At 39.7% G+C, this 17,200-nt stretch overlaps 1 protein-coding gene across 1 annotated transcript in view; it reads right to left on the bottom strand.

The window, feature by feature from the left end:
• Positions 1 to 17,200, bottom strand: part of hfm1 (helicase for meiosis 1) — a 247,480-nt gene that overhangs the window by 114,365 nt on the left and 115,915 nt on the right. The window contains exons 7-14 of the mRNA XM_087990315.1: positions 10,657 to 10,808; positions 8,246 to 8,323; positions 7,891 to 8,049; positions 7,588 to 7,788; positions 7,406 to 7,494; positions 3,658 to 3,701; positions 3,460 to 3,561; positions 2,032 to 2,177 (exon numbers count right to left, since the gene is read on the bottom strand). Of these exons, the coding sequence (XP_087846441.1) occupies positions 2,032 to 2,177; positions 3,460 to 3,561; positions 3,658 to 3,701; positions 7,406 to 7,494; positions 7,588 to 7,788; positions 7,891 to 8,049; positions 8,246 to 8,323; positions 10,657 to 10,808 (971 nt within the window). The remainder of the gene's footprint in view (positions 1 to 2,031; positions 2,178 to 3,459; positions 3,562 to 3,657; positions 3,702 to 7,405; positions 7,495 to 7,587; positions 7,789 to 7,890; positions 8,050 to 8,245; positions 8,324 to 10,656; positions 10,809 to 17,200) is intronic.

The following is a 17,200-nucleotide window of genomic DNA, read 5'->3' as shown; positions in this document are numbered from 1 at the left end:
TTGTCAGCCATGGCTGTCTAATCAACCTCCCCCCCCACCCCCCCCCCCCCCCACCCCACCCCACCCCCAACACATCCCACCACCCCCCTGGATAATCTTTCTTTTCTTTGGGATGAACCGCTGTACTGTCGTCAATTACACCCAGACACTACTGCCATTGTTGCTCGACTGCCTTCCCGCTAGGCTCTGCTTCCAGTCAATTTTCGTCAGTTCCTCTCTCATGTAATTACCTTTATTTAACTGTAACACTATTACATCTGATTTTGCCTTCTTTCTTTCAAACTGCAGACTGAATTCTACCATATTATGATCGCTGCCTCCTGAGTGTTGCCTTATTTTAAGTTCTTTTCTAGTCTGGCTCATTACATCGCCCTAACTGTAGAATAGCCTGCTCTCTTGTGGGCTCCATCACAAGCTGTTCCAAAAAGCTATCCTGTAAGCATTCTATGAATTCCATTTCTTTGGATCCACCGGCAACATTATTCACCCAGTCCATTTGCATATTGAAGCCCCCATGATCACCGTGACCTTGCCTTTCTGACATGCCCTATCTATTTCCTGGTACAACTTGCACCCCTGGTCCTGACCACTGCCGGGAGGTCTGTACGTAACTCCCCTTATGGTTGTTTTTTGCCTTTGTGGTTCCTCAACTCCACCCACACAGACTTCACATCATCTGATCCTATTGCATTCAGTGCCATAGATTTAATTTCATTCTTAACTAACAAGGCAACCCCACCCTCTCTGCCCACCTCCCTGTCTTTTCAATAAGTTGTAAATCCTTGGATGTTTAACTGCCAGTCCTGAAACCCCTGCAAGCACGTCGCTGTGATACCTACCGTATCATAATCATTCATGATAATTTGTACCGTTAATTCATCTACTTCGTTATGAATATTACGAGCATTCAGGTAAAGTGCCTTAATGCTAACTTTCTTATCATAATTAAAGATATTGGAAATCATAAGATGTCCTAAGTTATCCTTCCTTTTTGCTGCATTCCGAGTCTGCCTCGAGCTTAAACCCACCTGCACACATGCTATCCTGCTGCTTATCTTTCTATTTAACTCCATACTCCCTGTCGCTTTTGCTTTCCCTTCCCCCCACCGACTCAGAAATTTAAAGTCCTACTGACTACCCTATTTATCCTTTTCGCTAGAACACTGGTTCCAGATTGGTTCACTTGGAGACCGTCCCAACAGTACAGATCCCTCGGTTCCAAAACTGATGCCAATGCCCCATGAAATGGAATCCCTCCTTCCCACACCAATCCCTTAGCCATGTGTTTACTTCCCTAACTTTCTTATCCCTATGCCAATTGGCACATGGCATGGGCAGTAATCCGGAGATAATGACCCTTGAGGACCTGTAGTTCAAACAGTTCCTCCACCCGAGCTTTGCCTATGTTGTTAGTTCCAATGTGGACCACAACAATTGGATCCGCCCCCTTCCGCTTCAATATCCTTTCAAGCCGGTCGGAGATATCCTGAACCCTGGCACTGGGCAGGTAAGACACCATGCGGGACTCCCGATCCCGCTTGCATAGGATACTATCTGTCCCCCTAATTATAGAATCCCCTATATCAACTACTTGTCTTTTTGCTCCCCCCAAATACATTCTTAAGTAATTCCTTAAATTTGAATTCTAACCTCTTGGAGGTAAAGGCTAACATTAGCTTTTTTCTTTGCAGTTTGTATGTTATATTAGCTGTAAGTGATTGATTTATTTGGATCAGAAATTCATTTGCTTCACCATAGCTTTAGTTGCTCCCATTAAAAATATATAGAATATTTTTCACTTCCGAAGTCCAAATTAGATAATTACAACCTTTCCCTACTGAAATTCCTATCTGTCTATAATACTTTATAACTTCCTCCTCTCATTCATTTAATTTTGTTGTCTGCAAACTTGGACAAAAAACTATCTACTCTTTCATCCAAGTGATCTACATTTATGTTGTTGCCCCAGCATAGATCAACGAAGTGCATATCACATTTGTTACATCACTTCTATCATTTTCTATTGTCTACCTGAGGTCGACCAGCTCGGCCCATCATTTGAAGTATATCCGTTTCACTGTATTCTTGAAACATTCCTCCTGCGTAATGCACTGTCGATTTAATTACCACTAAATGGGCTGGTAAATTTACTCCCATAGCCAAAGTGCTAGTAGTAACTGTAACAAAATATTATTGAAAAACATTGTCAGTCAGTGCTTCAAAACTAATTGAAACTATTTTGGTGGAGACAGCAGCTCTGATTCACCTAACACCCCTATCTCAGAGCTGGATCAGAGCGCTTGCTGCTAATTGTGATGTCCTGGGCCAATAAGAGCATTCATGGCACAAACCATCGGTGTGACTGGTGCTCACATTGGAAAGCAGAGATACAAAAAGAATGCAGCCACAAGCCTGAGAGTGCCTTGTTTAATATTCAACCAAACCATCAAAATTCAAATGTAATTGTATCTTGGACGTCACCTAAATACATATGGTGTGCTACCAAATGGTGTTGTGCCCAAAACAGTGGGGGGGGTGGGGGGGTACATCAGGTGCCATTAACCAGGGTCTGCTATGCTCAGGTTGGGACTGGGGCTGCTGTGCTTCGGTTGGGAACCTGGAGTCCAATCCAGAAGCAACACTGGCGCCCCTGATTTCTATTCCTGGTCCTGGTTGCACCTGTACATTTTCCACAGGCAACTTGCTCAATTGCAGATTTTTTCGGCTTCCTGAATCATTGGCAGTCTTGCCCAAGTTCCTGGATGGGGAAAGAACAGAGAAGGGAACAATCCACAATTGTCAACTGTTTTGTGTATTTGCAATAAAATTAACTTGATGATTGATGGCTACTGGTAGCTGGACCACAACACATCTGGGAAACTAGTGTGGAACAGGCCAAACTTCCGTTCTATTGAAGGAAATCCAATTACCATGAAAGACTGAACAAAATTTGTTGAACTTTTCATGAGCATATGCATGGTCCTAATGGCTATGTTAGTCTGCCCAAACACCTTAGAAACAATCCATCATAATTAAGCGTTGGACATTTGTAGGACATTGAATTTTAGGACATTGGGTTGCGCTATATAGTACTCATTTATCTGATCCATTCATGTAAACTACTTATGAAACCTAAATATTTGCCTGATAGTGTGTATTCAGTGTCGTGTATAGTTTTTGAACAGTAGAAAGTCACATGGCAGCAAATGACATATTTTGGCAGATGGTGCGCAGAGTAAGAATCTCTGTTGCAATCTTTGGGTCTTGCTATCACTGTCCAAGATATTGGCCACATAAAGGTCCATATCATTGTGAACATGATGATTATTTCCTTGCTTCATTGGTAATCGTTGGTCTGAAACTGAGATAATGTAAAAACCATAAAATATGAAATCAGTTTAACCTGGTTGAACAAAGAAAACAACATGAAAGCCTAAAGATGACAGAAATATAACTTACAAAGTACTGGTACATCTCCTGCAGTGAAAGCAGCTTCAGTCGCTTTTCTATCGGATACATCCATACCAGCATGATGATAACCAACTCCATATATTAACAGATCTATTAAAATTCATGCAAAATTTCACTTGAAATTATTGATTTTTTAAAATATATATAATTTATTTGACTCAACCATTCAAAATATAAACATCTTACCTCTAAGCTTTGAATCCTTTATTGAGTTTGTATATTTTTGCAACCTGTTGAAATTAAAAACATTGGACGCATGAATAAATTTAGAAAATTATTTAAACCAAAGAAAAGTCATTTTTTTTAAAAATTCAGGATTATTACATCTTCAATTGTATAAATTACGATGCAGAGAAAGACACATTCGTTTTACTCATCTACAGTGTGCAAGATAGAAAATGTAGAATCTGTTATGATCCCAGCTGATGTAATTACGAGACTAGTCTAACTCCCAGACTGAAATCTGGCTTGATAAATCATATACTTTTTGAAATTTAACAAAGTGAAACACTGAAACAGAAGCACACAATGTTGCACACCTGGTTTTAACAACAAAACAGAAGTTTATTACACAAATGAAAAGATCATAACATAGAATAAAGCAAGCTGTAACACAATTTGAAAGATTTTGAAACATACAGTAAAATCCCATCTATTCCAATGTAAGCAACGCAATCCACACCCCCTCAAAACATTTCGGGAAAGTAGCCTGGACCCTAATTCAGTGAGTGAAGCAGCCACACTGCTAAAAATTGGTACATATTTTCAATAAAATCCACTCAATCCCAGGAATCATAGTACTGCTCTTTTTGTCGATGGTATGAGAAAGTCCATAATTACCTTTGTTTTTGCATTCCGTGGGACGATTTGTCCATGTCCAATAACATGGCCCAGGAAGATCACGGGCTTTGGCAAATTCAGTTTTCGCCAGGTTTATCACTAAACCTATCTCCTGAAGTCAATTGAACAAATCTGATATATGTTGCAAATGTTCATTCCATGTGTGACTAAAAATCATCAGCATATCAATATATACGACACAATTGGAAAATCCAGCAATGACCTTATTGGTTAGTCTCTGAAATGTGGCTGGTACATTCTTCATACCAAATAGCATGAGTTTAAATTGATATAGTCCATTTGGCATTACGAAAGCCAAAATTGTCTTTGCTCTTTCAGACAAAGATACCTGCCAGTATCCTCTGAGCAAGTTCAACTCAGAAATATAAGTTGCTTGTCGCACCTTTTCAATAGACTTCCAAATGCGGAATTGGATATGCATCAGTCTTTGTAACTACATTGACTTTGCAATAGTCCACACGTAACCATTGGGTACCATCTGGTTTTGGCACCATTACAATAGGTGAGCTCCAGTCACTGTAACTCAATTTGATTATATAATCCCTACAGATTTCCTACAGTGTGGAAAGAGGCCCTTTGGCCCAACAAGTCCACACCGACTCTCTGAAGAGCAACCCACCCAGACCCATTCCCCTACCCCATTACTCTACATTTTACCTCTGATTATTGCATCTAACCCACATATCACTGATGACTATGGGCAATTTAGCATGGCAAATTCACCCAACTTGCACATCTTTGGATTGTGGGAGGAAACCGGAGCACCCGGAAGAAATCCACGCAGACATGGGAAGAATGTGCAAACTCCACACAGAGGCTGAAATCGAATCTGAGTCCCTGGCACTGTGAGGCAGCAGTGCTAACCACTGAGCCACCATGCTGCCCAAGGTGCAATCTTGGAGCATGCATTCAATCTCCTATTGAACCTGCGCCAACTTTCAAGGATTATACCGTGAAATTTGTTGCTTAATCGGAACACCATCTCCTATATCTATATCATGCATAATTAGGTTAGTACTTCCCAGTTTATTTCCAAACATCATCCCATGCTAAAGTAATAACTTTCAGGTCATTTCGATTTTCTTTGGAAGGTAACTCAATAATTTATCCGAATTTTTGCCAACTTCCTCATTGTCCAATTTAATTTGAGGAATGTCCAATTCAGAATCCTCTGAACTTGGTTCTTCCCTCTGTGTTGTAACCAATGACACATTCTTCTCTTGCTTTCCTCCCCTGTCAAAATACCTTTTGCTCCTATGACATGACACACTCTGTGAGATGTCTTTCTGTCTGGAGTCCTTACCAAATAGTACACCCTACTCAATTTCCTTTTGACTTGATAAGGTCCACTAAACCTTGTTTTTAAACGGTCACCAATCACTGGAAGTAACACTAACACTTTATCCCCAATAAGAAAATTGTGAGTTTTTGATTTTTTGTCTGCTTCCTGTTTCATTGGATGCTGTCTAGCCAACTCCTCCACTCTATTTAATTGTTCTCTAAAATTTGACACATAGTCCAAATATGTGGTCTCTAAATTATGACTTACCAATTTCTCCTTAATCATTTTTAGTGGTCCTCTCACTTCATGCCCAAAAACTAATTCAAATAGACTGAATTTAGTCGATTTATTTGATGCATCTCTGATTGCAAAAAGTACAAGCAGAATTACCTTATCCCAATCATCAGGATAGTCTTGACTATAAGCCCTCAACATGGTCTTTAATGTCTGATGCACCTTTCTAGCGCTCCCTATGACTCTGGATGGTATGCAGTAGTTTTGAATTATTTTATTTCTAAGCTGTCCATAACTTCTGTGAATAATTTTGATGTAAAGTTTGACCCTTAATCTGATTGTATCTCTGTGGGTGTCTAATGAAAAATTTGAGTAATTCCTCTACAATCCTTTTAGCCATGATACTGCATAATGGAATGGCCTCTGGAAATCTTTAAGCAAAATACACTTACCCTATAGTTAAAATACAAACAAAAGAATAAAGAATTGGTATAACTTAACTCTATTGGAAAACTCAACAGAATAATACATTACTTAACTACTAAACAGCAACTGTTCCAGTATAGTAACATCCCATAAACACTCCTTTGGCAAAGGCAAATTCAGTAAAAGAGATTGTCTCATATATAGTGTTTCTCCAGTCCAGGCGGAAAGAACAGCAAAAGAAAATTCCAGTGGAGAGAGACAACTCCAGCTTTTTGATGTGGCCCAGAGAGGTGCAACCACCTTCACAGCCAACTTTAAAACCCCAACAAGTACTGAAAGTCAGACTAAAACCCTAGTTCCGTGGAAGCCTGACTCTACTCATTCATGCTGCTTCTACTGTTCCAACTTAAAAAAAACCCAAGGTCTCAAAGTTGTTTACCTTATTGGCTTCAAACAGACAGCTCATCGCCCATGGCTCAAAACCTTTCTTCAAAAACAAGGTAAAATACATACAGACCAAAACTCATATGCCACTAGTTCAAAATCCAACCTCATATAAATCATATTTATATATAAATCACACACTTTACATCATACATCACATTGATGGGAGTTAAAGGAATAATCAACCTGACCAACAATGGCTTTTCCATTTAAATTTGTGCATGATCTTCCTCATCCCATTAGATTTTTTAAAAAAGCTTATTTCTATGCAAAATGCATCCTCATAAGCAAAAAGAAAACTTAAAAGCACAGCTGTTTCCAGAAAAAGTTGCTGAAACAAACCACTTGCTCTAAAGTAGTTTATCTATATTACCTGTCATTAAAATACTAGATGTAGGAATAGTTATTGTGATAGTAAGTAAATATTTGCCTTAAGTTCTGATCATGCCAGTTTCTTTTGACTACTTAACATACTATTTTGATATTATGAACAACTAGTCCCAAAATATAGCCCAGAGTTATTAGAAGGTGACTTTAATATATCTGTATTTATTTACGATTTTAGTACATCAAAATATTTCGGTGTTGTATTAAAGTTCAAAATTTTTTCCAAGTTCAAAAATTTGTAAGTTCACTGTACTAAACTTCAAGTCTTTGCTTCAATATGATTCAGGAGAAAAATACTACCTTTGCTTATGATCTGGGGTCATGACGAATTTGGCATCCTTTGCAAGTACGGATGCAGCCTGTTGCACACCTTTCCTTGTAGCACAAAACTGAAAGTTTGAAAAAAACACACTTTCAAAACCACATTTAAAAACTGTACCTTGAAGATAATGGAAGTGAATCAGAATTAAAATAATAAATACCACCAGAGCAGGTTTCTGCTCAGAATATGTCTGTATAATGTTAGCCATTTTGTAATTAAGTGATAGGTCAAACTTGAATTCAGTTTGAGTACTGGAGCAAGGAAATCCAAGTACAACTTTGCGGAGCTTTACTGGTCGAAAGCTTTCATCTATCTTCGTGGCAGTTCCTGGTCCTTTTCCATCTGATAACCATTCTGCAATCTTAGGAAGTAGAACAAAAGATGCACAAATACAAACTGTTCATGGACATCAAGCAAAATTTCAGCACATTAATTTTATCTGATGTGATGTGGATAAACTTACATCCTCAACATTAGGAATTGTTGCAGAAACTGCTACAAATCTCAGTGCCTTATCATTGAACTGATTAGACATACGTGAGACAGCTAACTGAGCTGTTTTCATTCGGCTGACTACAACTTCAAGAGTTGCACCACGACATTCATCTTTCACAACATGTACCTAGAATTATAAACACTTGTTATTTGAAAATGCATAAGTAGTCCTAAAAATTTCATGGAAACAAATAACATGCATTATCTTTAAAATATATTTGCATTCTGAATGTCCAAAGTTCCTTCGAAGTTAAAAACATTGCTAATCAAATCAAAAGAGAGTGAACTATAATTTCACAATATAGATATGATTTAGCCCTTACCTCATCAATAAGGAAAAGTCTCACAAGCTGTACTAATGAATTATCTCTCCATTTTCTCGTCATGGTGTCCCATTTTTCCTTAAAACAAATTTACAAACTGAACACAAATGGCCAAACACACGACTAGACAAAGTGCACGTCTTATAACTTTTGAAAGGAAAACTGATAAACTTCTTGGAGTAAATTTAATTTTGTCAAATGGGTGCAAACAAGTGAATGCTCCACTTCAGCTTCCTCACGAAGTCCCCAGCATTACAGATGCTAGTCTTCAACCAATACAGTTCTTGACATCATGTGGAGTAAAATGGCTGGGCCCTGACAACCTTATGGCAATTGTAATGAACTCTTGTGCTCCAGAACTGGTTGCGACTCCAGCAAAGTTGTACCAGTCCAAGTACAATGATGACATTTTTTGAGGCAAAGTGGAAAGTTGCCCAGGTATGTACTATCCACCAAAAGCAGGCCACACTACCAGAAGGTTGTGGAGGGTTTGGAGAGGGTACAGAAATGGTTTACCAGGATTTGTCTGGTTTGGAGGGTGTTAGTTATGAGGAGAGATTTGACAAACTTGATTTTTTTTCGCAGCTGCTCTCCATTCAACCTGTCCATAACCTTCACAATCTTACACACCTCAATCATGTGATGATTAAGAGTAGATTGGGATTGGTCAGGTTGAAGGCCTTCTTGACCACCTTATCCACTTGTGTGACTACTTTCAGGGAACTGTGGATCTGTACGCTTAGGTCCCTGTCTATGTTATTAAGGATTCTGCCATTTACTTTATACTTCCCTCCTGCATTAGATATCCCAAAATGCATCACCTTGCTTTTGTCCAAATTAAACTCCATATGTCATTGGTCTGCCCAAGTCTCTAGGCTATCTACATCCAGCTGTATCCTCTGCCAATCCTCTTCACTATCCATAGCTCCCCCAATCTTTATGTCATTGCAAACTTACTAATCAGGCCAGCTATATTCTGCTCCAACTATTTCTATATATTACAAACAACAGGGGTACCAGCACTGATCCCACTGGTCACAGGTCTCCTGTCAGAAAAACACCCTTCCACCATTATTATCTATCTTCTATGACTATCCATCTTGCCAGCTTATTGTGGATCCCATGTGAATTCACCTATCAGCCTAGCATGAAGGACCTTGTCAAAGGCCTTGTTAAAGTCCATATAGATAATATCTACCACCCTATCTTCACCTTTGTCACTTCCTCAAAAATCTCAATCAGGTTTGTGAGACATGACCTTCTTTGCACAAAGCCATGCTGCCTATCACTAATAAGTCTATATTTTTCCAAATATGAGTAAATCCTATCCCTAAAAATTTTCTCCAATAATTTCTCTACCTCTGATGTAAAGATCACCAGCCTGTAATTTCCTGGATTACCTTGTTGCCCTTCTTAAACAAAGGAAAAATGCCAGATATTCTCCAGTCCTCTAGGACATCTGCTGTGGCTAAAAAGGATACAAAGAGTTCATACAAGGTCACAGCAACTTCCTCACTTGTTTCCTTCTCAGATAGATCTCATTAGGTCCTGAGGACTTGTCTACCTTAATTTTTTTTTAAAAACCCCAACACCGCTTCCTTTTACATGTTGACATGACATAGAATATCAATATGCCCCTCTCGAGATTCATCATTCACCATGTTCTTCTCCTTTGTGAATACTGATGAAAAGTATTTATTAAGGACATAAGCCACTTCCTCTGGCTCCACACATATATTCCATCCTATGTCTTTGAGTTGTCACACTATTTCCCTAACTACACTCCTGCTCCTTATTTATGTATAAGACACCTTGGGATTTTCCTCATTCCTGTCTGCTTAAGATTTTTCATGGCCCCTTTTAGCTCTCCTCATTTCTTTTTTTGAGTTCTTACCTGCTATCTTTGTATTCTTTGAGGGCTCTGTCTGCTTTTAATTTCCTAAATCATTTTTATGTCTTTTTCTTTTTGACTAAACTCTCAATTTCTCTGGTCATCCAAGGTTCCCAATTCTTGCCATCATTTTCTGTCATTTTTACAGGGACATGCTGGTCCTGAACTCTAATCGACTGGTCTTTTAAAAAAATCCCCACATGCCAGATATGGATTTATCCTCAAACAATCACCACCAATCTACATTACCCAGTTCCTGCCCAATATTGTGGTAATGAGCCTTCCCACCCAGTTTAGTACTTTCACGCAAGGACTACTCTTATCCTTATAGAGTAACTTAAAGCTAACAGAATTATGATCCAAAAATACTCTCCCTTGAAACTTCTATCACCTATCTAGGCTCATTCCCCAATACCTGGTCTAGCCTGGCCTCTTCCTTAATTGGACTGAAGCATGCATCACATTTCACATTTTATAAAATTTCATACTATTTATTGAGTTGTTCAGGACAGATACCTACGGGAGTAGTTATGATAATATGAGTGTCCTGAATTTCAAAATAGTCATCCATCTCTGTGTCTCCAGTTAGTTCTTTACAGTTCAGTCCAATAGGTCCAAACTTTTCTTTCCAATCTTCACTTCGCTGATTACATAAAGCTTTGATTGGAGCCACTAAGAAAACAAAAGGTTTCATCACATACTATAAAGAAGAGCCATGGAAACAAATTGGACAAGTTTCCTGTAAAATTAACACAAAATACACAATAAGCTTATTGCTCACTATATTATTTTACCCAATTTGTATTATTCTCCAAATTACATGTTTTACCCTACCTCTAACAAGTCTCAAAGGGGCAGGTTAATTACTAATAGGTTTGTGAAAATTGTCCTAAATTGTCAGAGCAAGAAAAGTACAGTAAATTATTTCAATGTTTGTTAAAAATAACATTTTACCTCAAACTAGTAAAAACAATAAGCTCAAATCAAAAGGTCAAGTTCTTGATATCAGTCAAATAGTTAAACAGTAATAATTGGTAGAAACTATGTAGGTTTTTTTCACAAGATGGAAGGAAACGTGATAACAATGGCAGGGCATTCAATACAGTTTATTTGCAATTTTCATTTGCCAGCTGGTTACAGAATTCATATTAGCCAAACTCATAGAACAAGTTGAAATATGTGTTGCTTGAAAAGCGCAGCAGGTCAGGCAGCATCCAAGGAGCAAGAGAATCGACGTTTTGGGCATAAGCCCTTCTTCAAATTGTCCAACTCAGCTTATGAGTCACGTCGTGGTTCCTAACAGAAGGGCGAAGTATGTCCTTAAAATGGGAAACAGTGACACATACAAGCAAAATTTCACCTTCTGAAATTGACATAAATTTCAGTTTGCTTAAGTCGATTTGGCAACTTAAGAATTATTTAACCAATTGATTAAACATGGATGCCACCAGACTGTGTTTCTCAACAAGCTTGATTGAGTTTTTAATGTATGTTATTTTGATAATATCTACTGACCAAGTTATGATATGTAACATTCATGTTGGTCAATAACTCTTTATTTGGGTCTTGAAACTGTGTTATTTCTTATCGGTACACAAACAGAAGTATTTGTTCAAATACTTTATTTTATTTTAATTGCAATTTTTCTAGTTTAGAATAAATCGTTCAATGTCACCTAAAATAGAGATTGAAGATCTGGGCAAGTGCAATAAGATGCATGCTAATCCTGCACAGCAAGATTTAAAATCCTTCATTATGTTTACAAGTTTGTGTTTTCCATACATACATGTAACAATATATCCAGACATACATGTAACAATATATAAATCAACTATCCTGATAGAAAGTTTAGTTAAGAAATAAATAAAATTGGAAATATTTAATTTCTTTTGCAGTTTGAAGTGATGGAATAAATGTAATCAAAGAGCTCCGTTTATTGGGAAATAAATTCCTAGTAAGAATCATTTATAGTTACAGTGATTGTGGTAGAAAAGAGCTTTGCATTGTTCCAAGCACCAAACTTGAGCGGAGATGTTAAACTGAGGCACAGCTGGCAGTTCAGGTGGACTTAAAGACTTTTAAGATGGAGTTATTCTACTCTCAGGAACAGTTCTCAATCAACTAATTGTTCAACTAAAATTATCCATTAATTCAACCCAATGTAAATACGACGGCTCCATGTTTTCAAATGACACAAAGCTGTCTGTGAGTAGTGTGCAGACATGCTTCAGTGTGATTTTTTCCAAGTAGAATGAGTGTGCGAATGCACGGCAGATGAAGTAGTGTGGATAAAATTAAGATTATCCAAAATAAAAACTATAAGAATTGTGGATGCAGTAAATCAGAAACGAAAACAAAAATTGTTGGAAAAGTCAACAGGTCTGGTGAAATCTGTGGAGAGAAACTAGAGTTAACATTTTGGGTCGAGTGACCCTTCCTCCAAGTTCTGAAGAATCACAGAATCCTTACAGTGTGGAAGCAGGCCACTCAGCCCATTGAGTCCATATTGCTACTCTCCAAACAGTATCGTCCCCAGACCTTTCCCCCACTCCATCCCTGCATTTTCTATCACCAATCCACCGAGCCAGCACACCCCTGGACACTATAGCAATTTAGCATGGCCAATCCACCTCGCCTGCACATCTTTTGGACTGTAGGAGGAAACCACAGCATCCAGCAGAAACCCACACAAACAAAGTGAGAATGAGCAAACTCCACACAGTCACCCAAGGGTGAAATTGAACCTGGATCCCTGGTGGTGTGAGACAGCAGTGATAATCACTGAGCCACTGGGCTGCCCACAGCAGGATCACTCAGCTCGAAACAATAACTCTGATTTCTCTCGACAGATGCTTCCAGACCTGCTGAGCTTTTCCAGCAATTTCTGTTTTTGTTTGAGATTATCCATGTTGGTAGCAAAAGCAGCAAAGAAGATAATTATCTGAATTCTGGCAGACTGGGGAAGGAGGAGGTGCAAAACAGACCAAAGTGGCCTTGTACACCAGTAGCTGGAATGAAGCATCCAAGTGCAGCAGGCGGTGAAGAAGGCAAATGGCATGTTGGGCTTCGTAGCAAGAGGATTCAAATACAGGAGCAGGGATATCTTCCTGCAATTGCACAGAGCTTTGTGAGACCACATTGGGTGTGTTGTGTTTCTGGTTTCCTTATCTGAGGAAAGATGTTTTGGATTTGGAGGGAATGCAATAAAGGTTTACTAGACTGATTTGTGGGATGACAGGACTAAGAGATTGGATTGGTTTATACATTAACGATCTAGATGGTGGAACTGAAGACATTCTAACTACGTATGCAGATGATACAAAGATAGGTAGAGGGACAGGTAGCATTGAGGAGGTGGGAGGCTGCAGAAGGATTTGAACAAGTTAGGAGGTTGGGCAAAGACATGGCAGTTGGAGTTTAATGTGGGAAAGTAAGAGGTCATGCACTTTGGTAGGAAGAATAGAGGACTATTTTCTAAATGGGGAGAAAATTCAGAAGTCTGAAGTACAAAGAGACTTGGGAGTTTTAGTCCAGGATTCTCTCACGGTAAACTTGCAGGTTGAATCAATCGTTCGGAAGGCAAATGCAATAATAGCATTTATTTTAAGAGGACTTGAATGTACAAGCAGGGATGTACTTCTGAGGCTCTGTAATGCTCTGGTCAGACCACATTTGGAGTATTTTGTGCAGTTTTGGGCATCATATCTCAGGAAGAATGTACTGGCTCTGGAGCATCTTCAGAGGAGGTTCACGAGAATAGTCCCAGGAATGAAAAGGAATGTTTGATGACTCTGGCGTTATACTCAATGGAGTTTAGAAGGATTAAGGTGGGATCTGATTGAAACATACAGAATATTGAATGGCCTGGACAGAGTGGATATTGGGAAAATGTTTCCATTGGTAGAAGAGATGAGGGCACAGCCTTAAAAGAAAGTGGGCGGCACGGTGGCACAGTGGTTAGCACTGCTGCCTCACAGCGCCAGAGACCGGGGTTCAATTCCTACCTCAGGTGACTGACTGTATGGAGTTTGCACATTCTCCCCGTGTCTGCGTGGGTTTCCGCCGGGTGCTCCCATTTCCTCCCACAGTCCAAAAATGTGCAGGTTAAGTGAATTGGCCATGTTAAATTGCCTGTAGTGTTAGGTGTAACATGTAGGAGAATGGGTCTGGGTGGGTTGTGTGTCAGTGTCGACTTGTTGGGCTAAAGGGCCTGTTTCCATACTGTAAGTAATCTAATCTAAAAAAAACCTTTTAGAGATAATGAGAAACTTCTTCAGCCAGAGAGTGAATCTATGGAATTCATTGCTACAGAAGACTGGTGATGCCAGGTCATTGTGTGCATTTAAGACTGAAATAGGTAGGTTCTTGATTGTCAAGGGGATAAAGGGTTATGGGGGGAAAACTGAAGAATGGGATTGAGAAACCTATCATCCATGATTGAATGGCAGAGCAGACTCGATGGGCTGAATAGCCTAACTTCTGCTCCTATGTCTTATGGTTAGGACTATATTTCAAAGGGAATTGACAGACTGCTGGGTGCTCTGTTTTATAGAGGTTTACAAGATCATGAGAAGCATGAATAAGGTAAACAGGCAAAGTATTTTCCCTGAGGTGGGAAAGTCCAGAACTAGAGGGCATAGATTTAGGGCGAGAGGGGAAAAATTTAAAAGAGACCTAAGGGGCAACTTTCTCAAGCAGAGGATGGTGCATGTATGGAATGAGCTGCCAGAGGAAGTAGTGGAGGCTGGTACAATTACAACATTTAAAAGGTATCTGGATGGGTATATGAATAGGAAGGGATATGAGCCAAGTGTTGGCAAATGGGAGTAGATTAGATTAAGATATCTGGTTGCCATGGACGAGTTCGACTGAAGGGTCTGTTTCCATGCTGTACATCTCGATGACTTTATGACATGGTTCAGTCCTGCTACACCTGACTATACCTTACAACCTGAAGGTTTCTCAGTGCACTGAATGGACTGCTTGGCATCCTTGGGCAAGGCCACGGGCTGTGGAGTCTGCCTCCTAATCAACAATTCCTGCTGCTCAGACGTGGCAACCTGGTGAGTTACTGCTCCACAGACTAGAATAGTTTACAGTAAAGTGCTGTCCCTACTCTCAGCTGTGCAAGTTCATCTCCACTATCCTGACAATTGTGTACATTCCACCCCATGCAGAAGTGAAGAGTGCACTTGAAGAAGTATACAACGCTCCAAACAGTCTATAGACAGGAGCGTTTGTTCATCGTAGCCAGTGACTTCAACCAGACCAACCTCAAGAACGTGTTACCAAAATACCATCAACATGTTTCCTGTCCCACCAGAGGTCTGAACATTGCTATACAACCATCAGAGATGCCTACCGTTCCATTCTCCCATCTGCATTTTGGAAACTCAGATCAAAACACAGTACTCCTCCTCCCAGCATACAAGCAGAAATTGAAACATGAAGACCCAGAACAGAAAGTAGTGCAGTGCTCGTCTGAGATAACAGAAGGGCTTCTATGGAACTGCTTAGGGTCAGTGGATGAGTCCATATTCAAGAACTCAGCAGCCAACCTAAATGAACATGCCAATATCATTACAGACTTCATTAATAAGTATGTAGCAGACTGTGTGCCTAAGAAGTTAATCCCAATGTTCCCCAACTGGAAATCATGTATGATGCCGGAGACCCATTCCTTATTAAGTCTAGATCTGAGGCATACAAGTCAAGCAATCCTGGCCTATACTGGAAATGTAGATACAAGCTTCAAAAGGCCATTAGAGATGCCAAGAGGCAATACCAGCTTTGAGACTCAGCTCAAGCACACAGACACCAATCATTTGCGCCAAGACTTAAATGACATAACGAGCTACAAAGCAAATTTGAACAGAATCGTAGGCAACAGTACATCCCTACCTGCTAAGTTCAATGCATTTTATGCTCGCTTTGAAAGAAGATCAGTGAAACGATGTCACCTATCCCAACAGCCTCAGATACATGTGTACTCATGGTCACTGCAACCTTGGATTGGCCTTCTTTAAATTGAACTCACAGAAAGTGACTGGCCCGGATAGAGTCACAGCACTCAGATTCTGTGTAGACCAGCTCGCGGGAATATTCACAGACATCTTTAACCTCTCCTATGATCTGAAGTCCTCACCTGCTTCAAGAATACAACGATTATCCTAGTGCCAAAGAAAAATCATTCAGCGTGTCTTAACGACTATCGCCCAGTGGCTCTGGCCTTCATAATTATGAAGTGTTTCAAGAGATTAGTCATATCTCGTTTCAAATCAGCCTGCCAAATTGCCTTGATCCTTGAAATTCACCTACTGATGCAATAGGTCCATAGAAGACACCTTCTCTCTGGCCCTACACTCAACCCTGGAATATCTGATAACAAGGATACCTATGTTAGGCTCCCACTTATTGCCGACAGTTCCACCTTCAATACCATAATTCCAAATAAACTCATCTTTAAACTCTGAGACCTAAGTGCCGGCTTCCCCCTCTGTAACTGGATCCTCAACTTCCTGACCCACAGACTGCAATCAGTAAGTGTAGGTGACCACACCTCCTTCATCATAATCCTCAATACCAGTGCCCCACAAGGCTGCATACTCAGCCCCCTACTATACTTCTTATACACTCACAACTGTGCGTCCAAAATTTGCTCGAACCCCATTTACAAGTTTGCAGATGACACCATTGTTATAGATCGGATCTCAAACAACAATGACTCACAATACAGGAGAGAGACTGAGTTTTGAATATAGCACTCAGAGAGAGACATAGCACAAAGACAACAATCTCTCCATCAATGTCAAAACAAAAGTGTGGTCATTGATTTCAGGAAGCAGATTGGATGGCACGCTCCTGTCTGCATCATTTCTGCTGAGGTGGACATGGTAAACAGCATCAAGTTCCTGGGAGTGATAATCACCAACAATCTGTCCTGGTCAACCAACATCAACACAACGATCAAGAAAGCACAATAATGCTTGTACATCTTCAGGAGGCTAAGTAAATTCGGCATGTCCACAAGTCTCTTCCCAATTTTTACAGATGCACCATAGAAA

The sequence above is a fragment of the Chiloscyllium plagiosum genome, unplaced genomic scaffold (assembly GCF_037043375.1).
Source record: "Chiloscyllium plagiosum isolate Xiang-an unplaced genomic scaffold, Cpla_swu_hap1 HiC_scaffold_9, whole genome shotgun sequence".
Classification (NCBI taxonomy): domain Eukaryota; kingdom Metazoa; phylum Chordata; class Chondrichthyes; order Orectolobiformes; family Hemiscylliidae; genus Chiloscyllium; species Chiloscyllium plagiosum.
This window is presented reverse-complemented; position numbering and strand designations above follow the sequence as displayed.